The sequence below is a fragment of the Dendrobium catenatum genome, unplaced genomic scaffold (assembly GCF_001605985.2).
Source record: "Dendrobium catenatum unplaced genomic scaffold, ASM160598v2 fragScaff_scaffold_1656, whole genome shotgun sequence".
NCBI classification, from domain to species: Eukaryota; Viridiplantae; Streptophyta; class Magnoliopsida; order Asparagales; family Orchidaceae; genus Dendrobium; species Dendrobium catenatum.
Window position 1 is genome coordinate 730,504 of NW_021320118.1, and position 19,414 is coordinate 749,917.

The window sequence follows — 19,414 nt, forward strand, 5'->3', positions numbered from 1 at the left end:
CGTGAGGTGCTTTCAGCCAATTTAGATGACAACTAACAACACAAAATGGAAAACTCCATCAAGTATTTCAAGATTCAGTCGAAGAGGAAAAACACTATCAAAGTATTTCAAGAAAGAAACCATTGATGCAAGATCAAGGCTATGGGGTGAAAATGGGATTTTAAGTGTGGATTGAGTTTTGGCAATTTCAATAATTGTATGCATATGATAGGCGTGCATTTGATTATATAAAGTATGTACCAGTAAACATGTTAAGTTGGTGACTATTAAATCGAAAATTTGTGTGCCTATTTGTTGAGAAGATCATAAGAGAACTAGGTCTAGGAAGGGGCAAACGCTAAATTCTTATGTAGGAAGTTACAAAAAAATTATATTTGCCTTCCCATTTTTGGCAAGGCCTTTCACCGAACTCCACAATTTTCAAAAAAGGAACTGTGCGTAAAAGATCGTATTGTTGAATTTAAACAACTTGTGCTAAACTGTGCTGATTCTGAGCTTGAAGAACATATCATAACATGTTTTATTGGCAGTTTGCGTTTGTCAATTGCAAATATTGTGCAATTATGACAATATTGGACATTTTTTTGTTACCAGACTAGCCTTAAGGGTCAAAAAGACAGCAACCATCAAACAAAATTTTCCCTCTAATCCCATGATAAGAATCTTGTAAATATGGAAATAAAATTTATGAAGGAACACATTGGCCCCACCTAAAAATATTTCCTTTGATCGATCTCAAGTTGTTGTTGGTAGTCGTAAAATTAGTACATCTAGGAATTGGTCACATTGCTTCCTGATGTTCCAATTGTTGAATAGTCTTTAGTTAAAGAAGCACCACAGGAGGCTAAAAACAAAGAAAAAGAATAAAAAGAATGCTAGAAGATGAGGATTAGCAATTATTGCATACTGAGAGAGGGGAATTGCTAATCATTCAAGTGCTGAGTGTCACAACCCGGCCCGGTTAGCTCGTATAGACGAGGCGGGAACGGAAATCGGACAGGCAAATAAACCATAACTTATAAACTTTTTAAAGACATAAAGTATAACTGTAAGAACTTCAACACGTAGGAAACAAGCGCCTCTAATCATCATATAAACAAATCTAGCATTTCATATAACATATATGTACAAAGATGTCAAAAAAAAAAAATCTAACTATGCATTGCAAGAGTGGCTTTTGTTAAAATTTTCATGTAATTGAAAGTTCTAGTTCATTGCATGAACTTCTCACAGGTTTTTGTGCTTGTATTATCTGATGTTTTACATAACTATTTTTCACTACAAGAGTTCTATTACTGTTTTGTTCCAATTTGATTTCTATGCTTTGCTATTAATCATCTTTAGTAACTATTTATTTGTATGAGATGGTAAGCTGCTTTGTGACTCGTTACATGAGTTTGAGTTTTATATTAAGGGTCATTTTGGGCAGCTAAAGTTGTAAAAATAACTGCAAAGTCCTTTTTGAAAAATTTGACAATAAATTTTTAATAACTATCTGTTTCTCACCACAAATTTTTTTGAAAATCAGTAAAAAGATTTAGTTTATAAGAACTTATTATAAATGCAAGGCATAATTATTCCGGAATCTTTGCATTAAATCTTCTAGGAAGCCGTAGACCATGATACTTTGTATAGTATCACTATGTCTATCTGATCAATGGCCCGTTTATGTTAAATGCTTTCATTAAGATTCTTTATCAAATAGACACTCATTTACATAGATACTAATGACATTATTTAACTTGCATGGTATGAAAGTACATTCCATCCTATTTGTTCTCTGAACTAAAGAAATGGCAAGCGTGGTTACCCATAGAACTTCTGGCGCAGAACTATTTGATGCTCCTTAACGATCTTCTAATCTATGCTTACCAACTGTTGGACAATGCTCTATACCTTTATATGGCTCTCTTTAACAAGTAACTTGATTTATGCTTAACTTCTTTTATTGGTATTTTCTTGTGGCTTATTAGACTAATTTCTTGTTAAGTTGTATGTTTTTACCCAAATAACATAATCTATTTTAGTGACTTAATTGAAGATTTGTTTTGCTGCAGGGTACCATGACTCAGTTACATGATTTACAGGGGCAAGGTCAGCAGAAGTTTCAACCGGTATTGATTCAGAGCCTTCTGTTTCACTAATTTTCTTGTGTTTGTTGTATGTGGAATGCTTCCTTTTTTTTTAAATCATGTAAATGCATCTTTATGATAGGTACCTGGACAACATCAAATGCAATATTCTCAACCTTTGTCCCAACAGTTTCAAAACAGGCAACTACAATCTGCACATATTCAGCACAACATAGCACAAAGCCAGATAACCCAAGGTGGACAACTAAGAAACCAGTTGAGCCAATTTACTGGATCTGCAAATAGTGCCTTGTTCAATGCTGCACAGACATCTCCAAATTCTCAAATGGTTAGGAAAATTTTGCTTCAAATGGCTGCTTATTTTTTTATGTTGTGATGTTGTATGGGGCACCACTTGCCATATATTCTACAACATTGTGTTCTATGTTGACAACCATTTGTTGGACAGTTTGTGTGCTTTGAAAGAGTTCTATGATGACTTGATCAAATCAGTGCATAGGAGAGCAAAATGGTAGTTTGCTTATGTGCTATTAGGTTGTAAAAATTAATATGACAAATAGTAATCAGTATTTTATTCCATATGTGTGGCTGGAAGAACAGTTTTGATAGAACTAAGCATTTGGGCATCAGTTTTTCTGATGCTGTGGCACCTCAATAGGTGATGGAGCTCTCTTATATTAACGTTTAGATGCCTTTGTATCAATGGAAATGTTATAAACTTTTGATTGTATTACAGATGAGCTAAAAATGCCCCAATTTGTCAGACAAAATTAGTATTAAAGGATTATGAAGGAAAAGGGATTAATGCCACAGAAGACACTCAAATATGAATGAATGGAAAATGAGGATTCATTAATTTGTCCTCAAATAGTTAGGATAAGGCTAATGATGATAATGATAATTTTGTTGATGATTGTCTGACATCTTTTTTGGTTATGTATAATTTTGATGTTCCATTTTTTATCATTATTGATGGCATTTGAACTTGGAATAAAGAGTTGAGCATTCTTTATAGTTGACAGTCTCCTACCTATTTCAGATCACAAATATGTCAGCGGCAATGCAGCCACAATCTATTTTGACACGAATGCAGGTGAGTCTTTCATTTCAATTGTCAGCTTGATTGACCTTTGGATTAAATAACAATAGTATTAACATCCATCTTTAACTTCCTTATTTTTCGTTCGGCTAGAGTTTACCTTTTTTCTTTTTTTTTTAGAACTTAGTCCTTTACTTTTTAGATTAAAAACATTAGCTGTACATATTTTCATTTAAAGAGTGGAGCAGACCTACATTTTACAATGAAGAACATATAATTCTTCTTTTATTAGTGTTATGCTAGCTGGCTCTTCAAGTCTTCATAATCATTGATGAAGATGTCTCAGCTTGAATTTGAGTGAAGTTATCTATGTCCTAGCCTCAATATTAAGCCTTCCACTTTGATAATATTCTTTTGTAATTGCTGCAATAGGGTGGTGTATTGTTCTCAGTTCATATAGCTGGCTTCACATTTTCTCGAACAAATTGTCGATATCACATAATTGAACTTGGCTAAATTTATTGTACTCTTTTTGTCCTTTTGGGTCAAATTGCAACTTCGATTTTCTTGTTGGCTCTTAATGAGCTTGTGTATTGCATTCTTTAGCAAGTTCTTTCTCTATTTTCAGTACATCGATGGCTTTCTTCCTTTAATTTCTATTTCTTGTTCTATTCTATTAAAAGTTATATTTCCTGAATGCATAATAGGGCCTAAAGTAGTAAATCAACTAGATTAAATATAAGATTTCATCATTTAATTCTGACTTGTTTCTTTTGTATTTATCAGTTTGGTTTATCTGGTGGACATCCTCAAAGAAATCTTCAATCACAAATTCTAAATGATCAGAGTAAGTAATAGTTCCATTGACTTACACAATTTTCTGCTCATTTTGATTTTGTTTATATTGCTAAAGCTGTAGATAGTTCAAAGGTTAGAATTATCTCAAGCATCGAAAAGGCAAGTATTCGATGGCATTGCAATTGGTTGGATTTTGATCAGCATTCATTATGTTCCATGCGTTCAATTGGCTTCATTGCTATTTAATTTTTGGGAATTTCTTACCAAAAGACTTCATTGCTATTTAATTTTTGGGAGTTTCCAACCAAAAGACTTCATTGCTATTTAATTTTTGGGAATTTCCTACCAAAAGACTGCCCTACATGTATGATTTTTTTGGCATGCCACCCAAAATTTTAATATAACTAGAACCCCACCCTACGCTAGACCTCCTTACTAGTATGTCACCAAGTTATGCTCATTGCTTAGATGAGTTAATTATCCCTTGTCTTAAACCTCTGCATGGGCTTAAGGAAAAATTGAGAGCATAGGTGTATTTCCTTATCAAGGCAAGCCTCAAGACATCTAAGAGTAAGCCTTGAACTAAAAAAAAACCATAAAATTAAAGGAAATTCATAAAATACGTCATAAGACATCTATAAATTAATTTAGTTCATCATTATAAACTTTAAAATCGTGCAATAAGAGAGAAAAAAGCAAATCTTTGTTTTAAATATCAATCTAATACTTTTAATTCTTAAGTGAAATAGGTTTAAAATAAAGCCCTCATACGCCGATAGGGTTAGGATCTATGATGCACAGATAATTCTCCACAAAGAGATATGCAATGTCCGACTTGTATCAGACACGACACGTAACCAACGTGCCTTCAACACGTGTTGAACATGTCGAAGATGTGTTCGATTAAAAAAATATTAAAAAAAATTTGACACGAGTCTAAAATATTTTATGGCATTTTTTTAATATAATTCTATGATCTTCTAATTCCGTATCATCATCTTCTTTAGAATCTTCTTCAATCACTATAATTATCTTCTTAGTCTCTACATCACTTAATATTAGATTCAATATAATTTAAAATAAAGTAGCAAATTGTTGACATAACTAAATAAGCTAGTATAAATAAATTACCCTTTAACTTTTTGATACTTTAACTCTATTTTACTTATTTCTCTTTTTTGATTGTGAAGCAGAGGCGCATGTGATGCAGAAGTTGCACCCAATTCAATATTTTATTATTATTAGCAATGTCATCTTCATTTTCATCATCACTCAAGGCAATTCCTTCTTTTTTAATTTGAATTCCTTTACAAATTTTTGAGCGATCCGTTCATCATCATATTATTAACACTCAAATGATTAATTCCCTCATCCATTATCATTCAATGTTTAACCACTAGCCTTTTTTATACTTTCTTCTAGTACTTGGAGTTAGTATCATATTTTAAAAATGGATCCTTTTTTTTTCTCTAGAACCACCAGCCATAATAATAAATTTACAAAAATGAAAAATACAAAAAAATAAACCAGTTCAAAAGACTGAGAAAAATCAATTAAAAAATAAAAATAGTTAAAAAGAAAATTAAAAGATTAAACCCTTAAAGAAATAAAAACAAGCAGATAAAAATAAAGATAATGAAATACCAGTTTAAGAAAGTATTTAAAGGTAAAGTAAATAAAAAAGGGTAATTTGACTTTGTCCTCATAATAGTAGAATTTTTGCCAAAATACCTATTTGTTTTTATGGAAAAACATGCCGGAAATTTCGTTTCAGACTAAAATACGATTCCTATTATTATAGCTCAATTGTTTAGGAAGAACGACATCAGGCCCTTCCACACTTCGGCTTTCTCTATTGTTGTTGTCGTCATACTTTCGATTTTTCTTCATTCAACTGGGTTAAATGACTAGTTCATCGGCAACTTCAGTAGATATGGGTATGGTATGTTTTTTAGTGTTTTTATTATGTTATTTCAATGGGGCTCTAACTACAAAGCTAGATAGAATATCAAAGAGTTTTAAAAATTATTAAAACATGTGTTCGAATTGGATTCTAACTTTGTTTGAATCATTGATCAATCATGATTCTAACATATTTGAACACAAGTTTGAATCTTATTTGAGTTATTTGATCATGGTTTGAATCTTATTCAAGTCATATTTTAATCATGTTCGAATATGCTTCGAACCATAATTGATAATGGTTTGAATTTTATTGCAACACATTGTACCAACAGTTGAGTTAAATGATGATTAATTATTTTCTAAAAGTGATTAAGTATGCATATTCTTGTATTGTATGGAGAAGAATGAAAACTAAGTGATCAAATCAGTTGACATTTATTAGAAAAAGGAGCAAATAATTGATCGTGCAGAGAATTATTCCTCTTGAATATCTCATAGATTTTATATACAAAGTGATTGAAATTGATAAAGAATCAATTTGGTCTAAAATTGAAGGCGAACTTTTGGTGGAGCACAATCCACAATTTCAATTCCTGCAATTGAGCTACTATCAAATTATAATCCTTTTTCTTCTTGAATGTGATATCCATATCCATTCAACATTAATCTCCAGTATGTGCTTATTTCTCCAAAAGAAAATTAACTACAAATTTTTATGCAAATAAGGATAATGCAAGATTAGTCAGTTCTTCATCTTTCACTTGTGTAGGTTTTGAAGTAGACATACAGGTTTTAGATGATTGTGGTCACATGCAATGATTCAATGCTAAGTTCATTACGTATTAGAACCTTAATTTGTGATTTACCTAAAATTAGCAAGCATATTAGTTCTTTTGATTCTTCTTAAATCTTGGGGCTAAAAGCTGAGTACATGGATAACACTTATCTCAAAAGAGTCAATATTTAAAAATACCTCTAACTCAATGGCTAATGTTATAGTGGCCTTATGCTCAAGTATGTCCTCAGTTCAGTTGTATGTTGGGCAGTTTTTTTAGAGTAAATAATAGTTAAAAGAGGATGTAACATAATACATATAGATGTGATAGAAAAAGAACCATTCATTCAATGTTAAGAAATAAGACAAAGTATGGTATGTTTTTTGCATTTATGAGAAATGCTCATGGAACTAGCTAGCTTTGAGATGCAAATTTAATTTTGTTTGAGAGCAAGAATTTTGAATCAAAATGCACTTGCACTTTGAATGTTATATCAAAGATTACTGTCGAGCTCAATCATTGCTCATTGGACATATAGTCAAGGAGAAACTCATTGAATTTATTTTAATGTAAAACCAAAGACGAACATATCAGGTGTGAAGAAGAACCACAATATTGATGGCTCTGCCATTTCTTGCAATACCGAAACCGCTACTTCCTCCATGCAGCACAAGCTGTGGCCTCTATTTAGGCTTCGTTTGAGACGGCTCTTTTATTATTTCTTAAAATAATTTTTGAGTACAAAAATTTTAGTTTTTGTACTAGAAAGCTATTTTAAGCAACAAAAAAATTGTCTCAAAGGAAGCCTTAATTTCTCTGTCTTTATGACAGACTATTTCTTGCATGTTTCTTATTAAGAGCTTTTTATGTTTGGTTGGCAGTGTTCGGCATGGGTGGCTCAAATACAGCTAGTATGGTGGGAATGCAGCCTCAGCAGCACGGCGCACAGGGTGGATTTGGTAACATTCCTTCAAATTCACAGAACATGCAACAAACTATGACTGGACTTCCAAATAACCCTAACTTTCAGCAACAAAGGCAGCAAAACCAACAGTAAACGAAGATCTGAAGATTGGTGCAGAAATTGGTCTTCTTTCCTGGAGAAAAAGTGCAGGAGAGTAGCAATTTGAAGTTCATTGTAAGTGCAGCTCGGTGTGAATAATTTTCAGTGGCGATATCTTAAACTATTGAAGCCTTATTACGAAGATGCCTCCTGATAACCCTTAATGTATTCATTAATGTTAAACGTAGTTACAATCTTGTATGATCTCTTTGAGGCTCAAAATCATTAAGCTTCAATTTCGGTGATTTTTTACATAAATTTTGTGTATTATTTATTTTATTTTTGAAATTTATTTGAATGTTTCTTGAGAATAAAGTTCAGTTTTGTTACGGGCTAGAATATTCGTGATGGTAGAGTAAATTTTTCGTTTTAGCGATGCACAAATATCCAGCACGTAAACATGTAATTTAAGAGATAGAGAGCAGTAAAACACTAGATATTTTTTACGTGGAAAATCCGAAAAGGGAAAAATCATGGCACCTCGCCCAAGTGAAAAGGTTTCACTAAATTTAAGTGAATTAAAAATGTTTGACTCATCCCTTAACTTAGAGGTGGTGAAATTACAATAGTTTGGAGAGTTTAGCGGAAGTCCGACAGCGATCGGGAAGAAATTTGGCAACAGTTGGGCTGAAGTTTGATGGCGGATGAGTGGAAGCCCAGTGGTGGTTTGATGATGCTTGGGCGGGGGTTTGGTTGCAGTTGGCGGTCGGGTGGAAGTATGGTGGTGGTTGACAGTTGTACAGTGGTCCGAAGATGGTTGGCGATGGTTGGCAGCTGGGTGGAATTGTGATGGTAGTTGGTGGCTGGGCGGAGGTTTGTCGGCTTTGGTGTTGGAGCTCTTGAAGCATTAGAGCTCTCACTAATCTCTAGCAAAAGGTCCCTTTTATATAGAGTGATATTCTATTTATAGATTTTTGAAAGTGGCATATTCCATAAATATGGAGAATATATGAAACAGGTTTGGAGTGGTCCATCGGATGACGCATATTGATTCCCCTAATTATAGAGTATTTTTCAAATATTTTAGTGCCTTAATAATGTTCGAATTAAAAGGCCTTGTGATTCTAACTACGTGTAGTAATTCATGAATATTTTTATATTTGTTATGATCTTATTAAAAGATGAAATTGGCGAACGTCCCTTTTACCCATGCATGCTTATAATAGCAGCTAGAGATATAAGTTACAATCAAAGAAGGAAAATTTTTTTGAAGCACTAATTAATTTATAATTCAAATTTAGGTCCACTTAAAAATAATGATATGTTGATATTTTGTGCTGAAATATTTATCTTTTTGAGATAAATATAAAGCCACAAAAATAGTTTATGGCTATTATGTTTGTAGTTTATAAAATTCATAAAAAGTTTTAAAAAAAGTCATATCAAAAGTGGTGAACAATGTGAAAACTGTAAAAATTAGAGACGATATGAAGATAAAGAATGGCTGCCTATAGATAAGGGCATCGGAGGGCTATTTAGTGGACTGGAGTCTAAGAGGAATGTAACCTATGCCTGATGGACACACGAGGAATAAGAGAGAGAGGGTCAATTCAACCAAATCTAAGAACAAATATTCTCGAATTTAAATGATTTTTATATATTTCTAAATCATTATGATCTTTGAATTATTTATTTTTAGAAGTCGCCAGTTTAATTTCTTGTGACTTAAAATTAAATGAAAAATTCAGAGTCCAATGAATTTGACTCAATTTTATGTGCAATAAATGATTTAAAATCGTATCGAAATTATACCCTCCAATTAGGAGAGATTATTCTGTGCAGTGTTCGAATGTGCCCGGAGGTCAATGCGGATGTGTCACATCATCTAATGTACTGTACATTAGGTGTTGTGGCTGTCCCAGAATGGCCTTTGAATACATTCGAACATCGCACGTAATAAGTTTTCCCCAACTATAGGGAGAAATTGCAATCAAAGAATGAAATTTATTACTTTGAAGCTCTTGATATCAAATTCCATGGATTTGATGAATAAATTGAACATCATAGTTCAAATTATTGTATAGCTAAAGTTAAGAGCCACTTAAAATGTCGAAGTACTCACCTTTTATGTTGAAATATATATCTTATCGAGGCAAGGCAATCTAAATCTATAAAAAATTTATGAATAAGAAGATTATACTTTGTACACGTTATAGTAATTCTAGGAAATTCAGATCAAAGTAGGTGAACCATATAAAAATGAGAAAATTTTGAGACGATCCAAGGGCATAGAATGGCTACCCATGGATGTAGAGGGTTTATGGGTAACTAATTCAATTGGCCATAGGGGTGATACCTATCGCCAGACTTTAGGTGAATGCTGTCTACATCTGGTTAGGTGCATGAGTAAGAAGAAAGGGGATTGATTGGACCAAATCAAAGCATAAATAGAATCAAAATTAGATGATAATGATATAGTTTGAATCATTACGATTTTTAATTTTTCTTTTTTACAGGTAATTAGTTTAAGATTTCGTTTGGAACAATTTTACACATTTTTTTGTCTTTACTTTCAAGAGATTTTGTTGTAAAAAAAGCTTTATAAAACAGTAATAAAGTTGTCCCAAATAAAATCTAAGTGTTTCAAGATCAAAAAGCAAATTTCTGGCCCAACAAGCTCCACCTAATTTAGAGTTTAAAAACAAATAAAAATTGTATATCCTAATTATTCCAAAAAGAAAAAAAATCAAAATACCCTAAAATGTTTTTCAGCCTCGTGCTCTAACTAGGGTTTCCTCCCTCATCTCTTCTTAACTGGGCTTGTACCAGCGGCTTTTGCCGCCAGTGTGGCTGGCCTCAGGGAAGTCCTTCTTTGCCCTTTGCCTTTATTTTTTTTATTTATTGTAGTGCTTTCTTCGTTAGGCTTTTCTGCTTTGGTTTCCTCTGGTTGTTTTTCGCCTGATGGCAGGGAAACGCCTCGCTGATCCTGGCTTTTAAGATGGATTGTTCAAATCTCGTTCATTTCTCGATGTTCTTTTTTGTCTTTCTTTGGTTGTGAGTTTTCCTAACTTTAAACCTTCCTCCTTTTGTTGCTTCCATTCTCTATGGATCTCGGAGGAGGAGATTATTGCTTTGGCGGCTCCCTTTTAGTTTTCCCTGGTTGATTTTTTCCCCCTCTAAGGAATTAAGCTATAAGACCCGCTTTTTTCATGCTACTTCCTAAAGGAAGTCATAAGTCCTACCCAAATAATTAAAACTTTGGGCAGCCTTGTTGTAGAGTTAGTTTGTAAGACTCATCTTTGGGAAACTCATAAATAGAGCAGAAAGCCTCATTTCAAATCGAATCCTCTGGCTACTTTCTATGAAAGTCGTAAGTCTCAATCTAAATCTAAATACTTGGGCTACTTCATAAAGAAGCCATAAGTCCCGTTCAAATCCAAACTCCTGGATTACTTCTAAACGAAGCCATAAATCTCAAACTAAATTAATTTTTGGGTATTCTAATAGATGTAAAACCTCAAAATCCAAATAAATTTAAAAATTCATAACTAACCACTTCAATCTACTCGGGATCCCTGAGAGGAGGCAACCCATAGTTGATAATTAGATTCTCTAGATATTACGGTCAATAATTGTTAGTGTTGGTATATTGAAACTACTGTATACCCCGGACGATGGAACCATGATCGGGTTTACTTCCATTTTCCCTACTATTTGAGACTAAAAATATATAAAATTTATTCATCTTTAATCGAGAGTTATTCCTTACATGTTAAGAGGGGTAATTAACCATGAGTGCTTGAGCTCATGGAAAGTAAGGACCCCAGTTCTTTAAACCCTGACACTACCCTCACAAGAAATCTGATTAATTTCAATCTAACTTAAGAGAAATGAAATCCTACGGCTGCAAAGCATGATTAATGCATTCGCGTCATTTTTCTTGAGCCAACAATATTTATGTATTAACCTTGAAAGGGAGCCGTCACATATTTGAATATTTGATTCAACCTTAAGCTTATTGACAATGTTTTAGTTATCTTGTTTGATCCGTCACATATTTTGATTAAGTTGGTTAATGATCTGGATTATAGTAGGATAATTTTTCCATAGAACTTACATAGTTAATAATTGTTATATGAAATTAACCATATAGTCTCCTCTGTTTGATGTTAGTGTTGAGTCTCCGGTGATCCCTATTTGGATTTCCTTCCCAAATATCCGCCCTCGCCTCTTCTCCCCCCATATCTTGCACGGCATGGGTTCGATTTTTGGTAGGCTGTTGAAGGTTGATAATGCTACTTCTATTGGTTCACGTCCTTCTATGGCTTGGGTATTGATTGAGATTGACATTCCAAAAACTTATCCTAATAAATTATGGTTAGGTCCGAAGAATTTTGGATATATTCATTAAGTTGAGATGGAATTTTTTCTCCCTTTTTTGCTTCCTTTAAAAGTATTTGGCATTTGATTGGTGATTATCGTCCTCTGCCTCGCTTACAGGTTTTAATAATGCTTCTAACCCTGTTAATGCTAATGTAAGTTATGATGGGAATAATGTTGATATTTTGAATATTTTGGATAATTGTGTTACACCTTCCTTGCTTCTTGCTCCGTCCATTAATAAGGGGGTGGATATTGTTGATTTTGGTGGTGAAACTGATAAGGTTGTGGAGTTGGGTCCTAGTGTTGATTATGCTAATTTGGCTGCTCCTTTGGTTGATGCTGTTCAGTTGGATTCTGTTTTGCCTTTGGGTTGCTCCTATTGATGTTGAGGTGGAAGCTACTCATTTGCCTTTAATTATTGCTGGTAATAATATGGAAAGTGTAATGAGATCTTTTATGCCAATAATTATTTAATTAACCTTATAGCTAGTCCTTTTAGTGTTGAAGCAGTGGCTGATATTGGTGGTATTTTCGAATCTTTAGTTTTTGGTGGTGGTGGAGTCGTTGGGGTCTCTGTCAGCCCTATTGCGTTTGTGAATGATTTGGACTCTAGGGGTTTTTTTCAGTCTCCATTGAATTCGTGCGAACCGGTTCTATCGAATGTGCCTATGTTAATGTTCTTGTTCCACTTATTTCCCCTGAAGCTTTGAAAGCTCATCTGGCGATTAATTTGGAAGGTGCTTACATGGTTCATAATGATTGGCTTGATGGTTCTACTTCCTCTGCTTGTGTGGGTGATAGGGAAGATTTGGATGGACTGAAGGAGGAGGATCATAAGCTGTATAACTTGAGAGTAAGTCGCATTGTTGAAAAAGCTTTTGGCTTGGGTGGTGGCAAACGTCATAGGAGGAAACATAAAAAGAAGTAGGCTCGTGTCTCTCTTTTTTATGTTGTTTGTTGTTTCTGGGTCTAGTATATTGCTTTATCATTTTGGGTTGAGGTGCTTGCTGGTTGGGGGGCTTTGTGTCTTTGGTTGGTTTGGATTGTCTTTCTATGGCTTGAGTTTGGACTATGATGAGGCTCCCTTATGCACAACCCCGAATTGGCCATGGTTGCTAGCAACCTTGGTGGTTCAATTATGATTAGTGGTCTTTATTGACACATGGGATAATGTTGGTTCTTGTGGTTCTCCTCAGGTTGCCTTGTGATTCGCTGCCTCCAATGGATAGTCCTTCCTTGGGGGTTGGGTGGTTGCAGGATTAGTCATTTCTGAGTCTGTCTGGCAATTTTCATTGTTTCTTCGATACTTTGAGGCCTTCTTTCTGTATTTTTTAGCTCCTTTTTTATTTGGTTGTTGCTTTCAAAGCATTATAATTTTGATTTGTCTTTTCTTGGGCTGTTCTACTTTTCTTATTTTTGAATGAAATAAAAATATTATTATCCAAAAAAAATCAAAATACCCTAAAATAAATTATATCATAGTGTATTCTTTAAATTGCTGACATTGGTCTTCCTGTTAAAAAAAGTAAGTAGAAAAAATGTACATCGAAGAATGAATAAATGAATTTCCCATATGGATTCGGTTTAGCTTTTGTCCCTTCTTCTTTGTCAATGGTGTCCTTTTTTATTGCTTGCGGTATGCTTCGCCGATGGTTTTCTGATGGCTGGTGGTTTATTCAAGGCAATGTTGATGAGGCTTCGGTATGCTTCCTCTTATGCCTTACTTGTTAGCAACCTTGGTGGTCTTTTTGCAGTTTGGGATTTATGGCTTGTTGCTCTTGGTTTGTAGCCTCCAATGGAGAGCCCTTGTTTGGCTTGCGGGTGGATAAGCTTAGCCTCCTGAGTTTGGATCTTTACATATGTTTCTTTTATTTTTTGTCTTACACTTTGTTATGTGGTTTGGTTTTTCAGCTCATTAGGATTCTCTTTCCTCCTCTATTGCTGCTCTTAGGAGCATTAGCGAGTCTTATGATTTTTGAACTTGTATCCTTTTCTTGATTAACATGCGGGACTTTTTTGGTTTAAATAAAAAAAACTTAAGACTATATTAATGTCAAAATGAATCGAATAATTTTTACCAATGCTTTAAAACCCGGCCCAGCCGGTCCGACCAGTTCAACCGTGAACCGGTTCAAAGGCCGGTTCGGCTCAACCTGAAAACCGACTCTTCAAACCGGCCGGTTTTGTCCAAAACCGCCGGTTCAACCGGTGAACCGGCAAACCGGTCGCGGTTCACTTGAACCGGCCGGTTCAAGATTTGTATTTTTTAATATTTAAATTTTAAATAACTTATTTTTAAATATTAAAAATATTTGTAATTTAATTTCAAATTTGAAATGCTTAATTTTAAATTAAAAATTCCAAATAAGCATTTCATAAAGTTTCATCTCTTTACATGATGTACTACACCTTTCTAGCTCAAAAGCCAATATATAGTAAAAGCTTCACCAAGGGAAAGTCTCCCAAGTGATGTGGGACTAAAAAATCTAAAGCTCCTATGTCTTTCTTCTTAACTTTTAATAAATTGTATTTATTACGTCATCCGGTTCAATCTCTAGTTCGACCGGTTCAACCGGTCGAACCGTGAACCGCTATCTCTACCGGTTCGTTGTCCGGTCCGGTTTTCACAACCTTGATTTTTACATTAATTTTAATATAAACTAAATCAGAATAATATTATAATATATATATTTTTACATATTTAAGTTCAAATAATCACTAATAACCCAGATGGTTTTGCGACCAGTCTGTAAGCCAAACAAAGCGAAGAACCACACATGCACGGTCAAACGAATTCAAGACATTCATTTCCCACCCCCTTTCAACAATCCAGATCTCTCCTCCATTCCAATCCAACGGCTCCCATCCCTCGCCCTCTTATCCTATAAGCTAAACTCTCCATCGCATCGCTCTTCCCACCTATAATTCTCCTCTCAAAACCCAATTCCTGCCACAACCACTCACTCGCTCCTCTCGTTTCGCAGAGAAGAGCGAGAAAGTACGAACTAGAGATCATTCATGGCCGCTTCATCTTCCATCACCGCTGCGCAGGCCCTCCTAGGGCGCACCATGTCCAGCTACGGTTCGGTCGCCCCAACCCTACCGGACCGCCTCTCTCTTCCGGCCGGGTTCGGTCTTAGCTCGTTCTCCGGCGGCGCTGTCAAGGCCGTACCACGCCGGCGAGCCGCCGTGGAACCACGGCGCCGGGCGTCGAATCCTCGTGCAGCGGCGGTCGAGACGCTGGAGGGGAAAACCGGAACGGTGGCTCTGATCGAGAAATCGATCAATACGATCCGGTTCCTCTCAATCGACGCCGTCGAGAAGGCGAATTCAGGTCATCCGGGGCTTCCCATGGGATGTGCTCCAATGGGTCACATCCTTTACGACGAGGTCATGAGATATAACCCCAAGAACCCTTACTGGTTTAATCGTGATCGCTTCGTGCTCTCCGCCGGCCATGGATGCATGCTCCAGTATGCGCTGCTCCACCTCGCTGGGTATGATAGCGTCCAGGTGAGTTTTTGAAGTAGAAAGTTGGTGGGTTTATGTTGTTGGTCGTTAGATCTCGTGTTGGTTATAATTTTGCGTAAGCATGTACTGTAAGAATGTTAAATTGTGTCTGGGGAATTTAATAAAGTTTCAGTTTTGGTATAGTTGCACCATGATTTTCTTGTATTGCCTACCCAACAAAGATTTACATTTGTGCCTGTAGAAGTTCTTTTTTTGGTTGAAATTTGAGTGCCGAACATAAATTTAATATACAAGGGGATTCGAATCCAAGATCTTTTCAATAATTTTCAAGATTTTTAATAACTATGCTACCAGACACCTATGTTAGGAGCAGAATCCTGGGGTTGCTTCCTAACTTGTAAATGAAGTAGAGATAAATTTGAATGAAGTATGCTTGATTGTATATCTTGTTTGATTATTGGAGAATTAATTTAGTTTTAATTAAGGTCCTGCTCTGCTTAATCGAGACATATCCTTGCCCATGTATATTCTCTGCAATTATAATTCTTCCTCTTTTGATGTGTGTAAAAATATCCTTTTGTCCTTGAGCGGGTTTAGGTTTTGTTTGGTTCTATTTTTTTAATATGTGATTTCTAGTTTTGATTTGCATGAGAAGTTTGCTTGCACATTGAACTGAATTTTGAAGCAACTTGTAATTCTCTGTGAGAGTACGAGGATTTTATTTCTAACGACGCAACTATGGCATATAGATCAGCTCCATTGTAATCAACAAACCTCAGTTTCAGCTATTGCAGAGTCACATAATCTATTACCAGTTTAGCATTACTAACAATATCAGTTTGTTCTCTCAGAAACACAAGATATAGAATAATTTTGTTTTTGTCGCTTTCTGTTTTATGTGATTGTTTGATATTACTAATGTTATTGTTTTGTAAATTTGTTTCCTTAGGATGAGGACTTGAAGCAATTCCGCCAGTGGGGAAGCAAAACGCCAGGGCATCCCGAGAACTTCGAAACACCTGGTGTTGAAGTCACAACTGGTTTGCTTCAAACTAATTGAAACTAAGATCCTTGCACTATATGAGGATTTTATTTATTTGTTTGCAAGCTGTTAAACTATTTCATTTTGTTCTTGGTTGTTTCGGTATGTAGGTCCTTTGGGTCAGGGAATTGCCAATGCTGTTGGATTAGCACTTGCTGAAAGACATCTTGCAGCTCGTTTCAACAAGCCAGACAATGAGATTGTCGATCATTATACGTAATGACCTTTATTCTTTATGTATTAATGACCTTTATTCTTTATTTATTTTTCTTGTGTAAGGCTTTCAAGATATGTACTGCAATGTTGCTAAGATCTATTGCTTTTTCGTAGATATGTTATTGTTGGTGATGGTTGCCAAATGGAGGGCATTTCCAATGAAGTTAGTTCTCTTGCTGGGCACTGGGGTCTTGGAAAACTTATTGCTTTCTATGACGATAACCACATATCTATTGATGGGGACACTGAGATTGCATTTACTGAAGACGTAAGTGCCCGGTTTGAGGCTCTTGGTTGGCACACTATTTGGGTGAAGAATGGAAACACTGGATATGATGACATTCGAGCTGCAATCAAGGAAGCAAAGGCTGTCAAGGATAAGCCCACATTGATCAAGGTCTGTTTGTTTTGAAGTTCTTTTTTTTTTTTTGCTTGGAGTCTCTCCTTTCTTCTTCTTCTTTTGCTCTTAACTGCTTAATTTCATACTTTTTGCAGGTTACAACAACCATTGGCTATGGCTCACCAAACAAGGCAAACTCATACAGTGTACATGGAAGTGCTTTAGGTGCAAAAGAAGTTGATGCAACCAGGCAGAACCTTGGCTGGCCCTATGAGCCTTTCCATGTGCCTGAAGATGTCAAAAGGTCTGCAGACTCCACACTGCCTTTCCTATTTTTCATATCTATCTGAAGTCTTTTTCACACAAGGAACCTTTTCGACATCACCTTTTTCAGCCACTGGAGTCGCCATGTCCCAGAAGGTGCTTCTCTTGAAGCAGAATGGAATGCCAAGTTCGCAGAATATGAGAAGAAGTACAAAGAGGATGCATCAGAACTAAAAACCATCATCTCTGGAGAACTTCCTTCAGGATGGGAGAAAGCACTCCCGGTATAGTCTGTATTAAGCTCATTTTCTTATCTTCCTTGATCATGAAGAACATCATAAATATCGCCATTCTATTCATTTTCCTATTCAGAGTTACACACCTAAGAGCAGTGCCGACGCTACTCGGAATCTCTCGCAGCAATGCCTTAATGCTCTTGCTACAGTCCTCCCTGGTTTCCTTGGAGGTAGTGCTGATCTTGCATCCTCCAACATGACTCTGTTGAAAAGTTATGGAGACTTCCAAAAAGCCACTCCTGAAGAAAGAAATCTACGTTTTGGTGTTAGAGAACATGGAATGGGTGCCATTAGCAATGGCATTGCTCTCCACAGTCCTGGCCTCATTCCCTACTGTGCAACTTTCTTTGTCTTCACTGACTACATGAGGGCTGCAATAAGAATATCAGCCTTATCTGAAGCAGGAGTCATATATGTCATGACTCATGATTCCATTGGTCTCGGTGAAGATGGTCCAACGCATCAGCCCATTGAGCATTTAATGAGTTTCCGAGCGATGCCCAACATTTTAATGCTCAGGCCTGCTGATGGGAATGAGACTGCTGGTGCTTACAAGATTGCAGTCCTTAACAAGAAGAGGCCATCAATCCTTGCCCTCTCCAGGCAGAAGCTTCCTCAGCTTCCAGGGACTTCCATCGAAGGAGTTGAGAAGGGAGGGTACATAGTCTCTGACAATTCTTCTGGCAACAAGCCAGACCTCATTCTTATGGGCACTGGCTCTGAGTTGGAAATCGCCGTCAAAGCTGCCGATGAGCTGAGGAAGGAGGGAAAGACGGTTCGAGTCGTGTCTCTTGTTTCTTGGGAGTTGTTTGATGAGCAATCCGATGAGTACAAGGAGAGTGTCTTCCCTGAAGATGTCACTGCCAGGATTAGTATTGAGGCTGGAGCAACGTTCGGCTGGGAAAAATTCATTGGTAGCAAGGGAAAGGCAATTGGCATCAACCGGTTCGGTGCTAGTGCTCCTGCTGGCAAAATCTACAAGGAGTTTGGTTTGACACCTGAGAATGTCGTTGCAGAAGCTAAGAGTTTATGAGTTTCTATAGTTTGAAGCCCCATCAAGAAGAGTTGAGGACAGTTCGGTTTGACATGAATTCAAATCTGTCTTCTGGCTATAAAGTTTCATAATTTTGCTTGCACTTTTTCCTGGTCTATGTGTCATTGAATCTGATTGTTGGATCAAACTGAACTTTCTATCAATCCACTTGTTTTCTTAATGCTATACATGAGGAACTTTCTATCATTTTCTTCTTCCTTCCACCGTCAAATCCTGTGTTATTTAATGCAAAATTTGTGAATCTTCCTTCTGTAAATTGCAAACATTGATCATTGTAACAATAAATAAGACATGAAGAATTTGAATTTTTGCCTGCTAAATTGAGCAATTTTGAGACAGGTTAGTTTTTTTTTTTTTTTTTTAACTTAAATTTCTGCGCTAAGCTTATTATGTATATGTTTATTTGTTATTTATGCAAGCTTTTCTCCTTTCAAGCGAGCATCCAATAACTTGCTTGTTTGATGAGTGGTGATAACCACCAAAAATGGAACAACGAACGTAATGAAGAAGCAATAATTAATATACAAAAGAAGCATGTTTAGAAGAAAGAACTGACATTGGTTGTTGGGGCATCAAATAAACCTCTTTTTATTTATTTTATCATATCATAATAATCTTGAAATTATTGGGTTGTTGAGTGACCAACCTCTTCTTCATTATCATAGATGTTCACACCATCTACCATTTATCAACATTCTCTTTTCAAAGCACAGGCACGAATTCGTCAGTAAACA

At 35.7% G+C, this 19,414-nt stretch overlaps 2 protein-coding genes across 3 annotated transcripts in view; both read left to right on the forward strand.

Annotated features, from left to right (window-relative positions):
- Positions 1-8,003, forward strand: part of LOC110106792 (mediator of RNA polymerase II transcription subunit 8) — a 40,115-nt gene extending 32,112 nt beyond the window's left edge. Inside the window, exons 9-14 of one of the 2 annotated variants that reach the window (XM_028701254.1) lie at positions 2,058-2,114; positions 2,215-2,421; positions 3,133-3,186; positions 3,919-3,979; positions 5,124-5,207; positions 7,493-8,003. In XM_028701254.1, the coding sequence (XP_028557087.1) occupies positions 2,058-2,114; positions 2,215-2,421; positions 3,133-3,186; positions 3,919-3,979; positions 5,124-5,207; positions 7,493-7,668 (639 nt within the window). In that variant the 3' untranslated portion in view covers positions 7,669-8,003. The remainder of the gene's footprint in view (positions 1-2,057; positions 2,115-2,214; positions 2,422-3,132; positions 3,187-3,918; positions 3,980-5,123; positions 5,208-7,492) is intronic. The other variant, XM_020836806.2, reaches the window with a different exon arrangement.
- A 6,904-nt stretch (positions 8,004-14,907) lies between these two features.
- Positions 14,908-19,000, forward strand: LOC110106790 (transketolase, chloroplastic). Its single transcript, XM_020836805.2, has 7 exons — positions 14,908-15,510; positions 16,418-16,508; positions 16,621-16,726; positions 16,841-17,123; positions 17,222-17,370; positions 17,461-17,614; positions 17,703-19,000. Exons 1-7 carry the CDS (start codon positions 15,016-15,018, stop codon positions 18,657-18,659), a joined length of 2,235 nt encoding a protein of 744 aa, XP_020692464.1. The 5' UTR covers positions 14,908-15,015; the 3' UTR covers positions 18,660-19,000.
- The last annotated feature ends 414 nt before the right edge of the window (positions 19,001-19,414 follow it).

What these genes read in the sequence shown, in the direction of transcription:
- LOC110106790 (XM_020836805.2), top strand. Translation starts at nt 15,016, where the DNA reads ATGGCCGCTTCATCTTCCATCACCGCTGCGCAGGCCCTCCTAGGGCGC. An exon ending in TGGTGTTGAAGTCACAACTG is followed by an intron (nt 16,509 to 16,620) that starts GTTTGCTTCAAA and finishes TTCGGTATGTAG; the next exon opens with GTCCTTTGGGTCAGGGAATT. An exon ending in ATAAGCCCACATTGATCAAG is followed by an intron (nt 17,124 to 17,221) that starts GTCTGTTTGTTT and finishes TACTTTTTGCAG; the next exon opens with GTTACAACAACCATTGGCTA.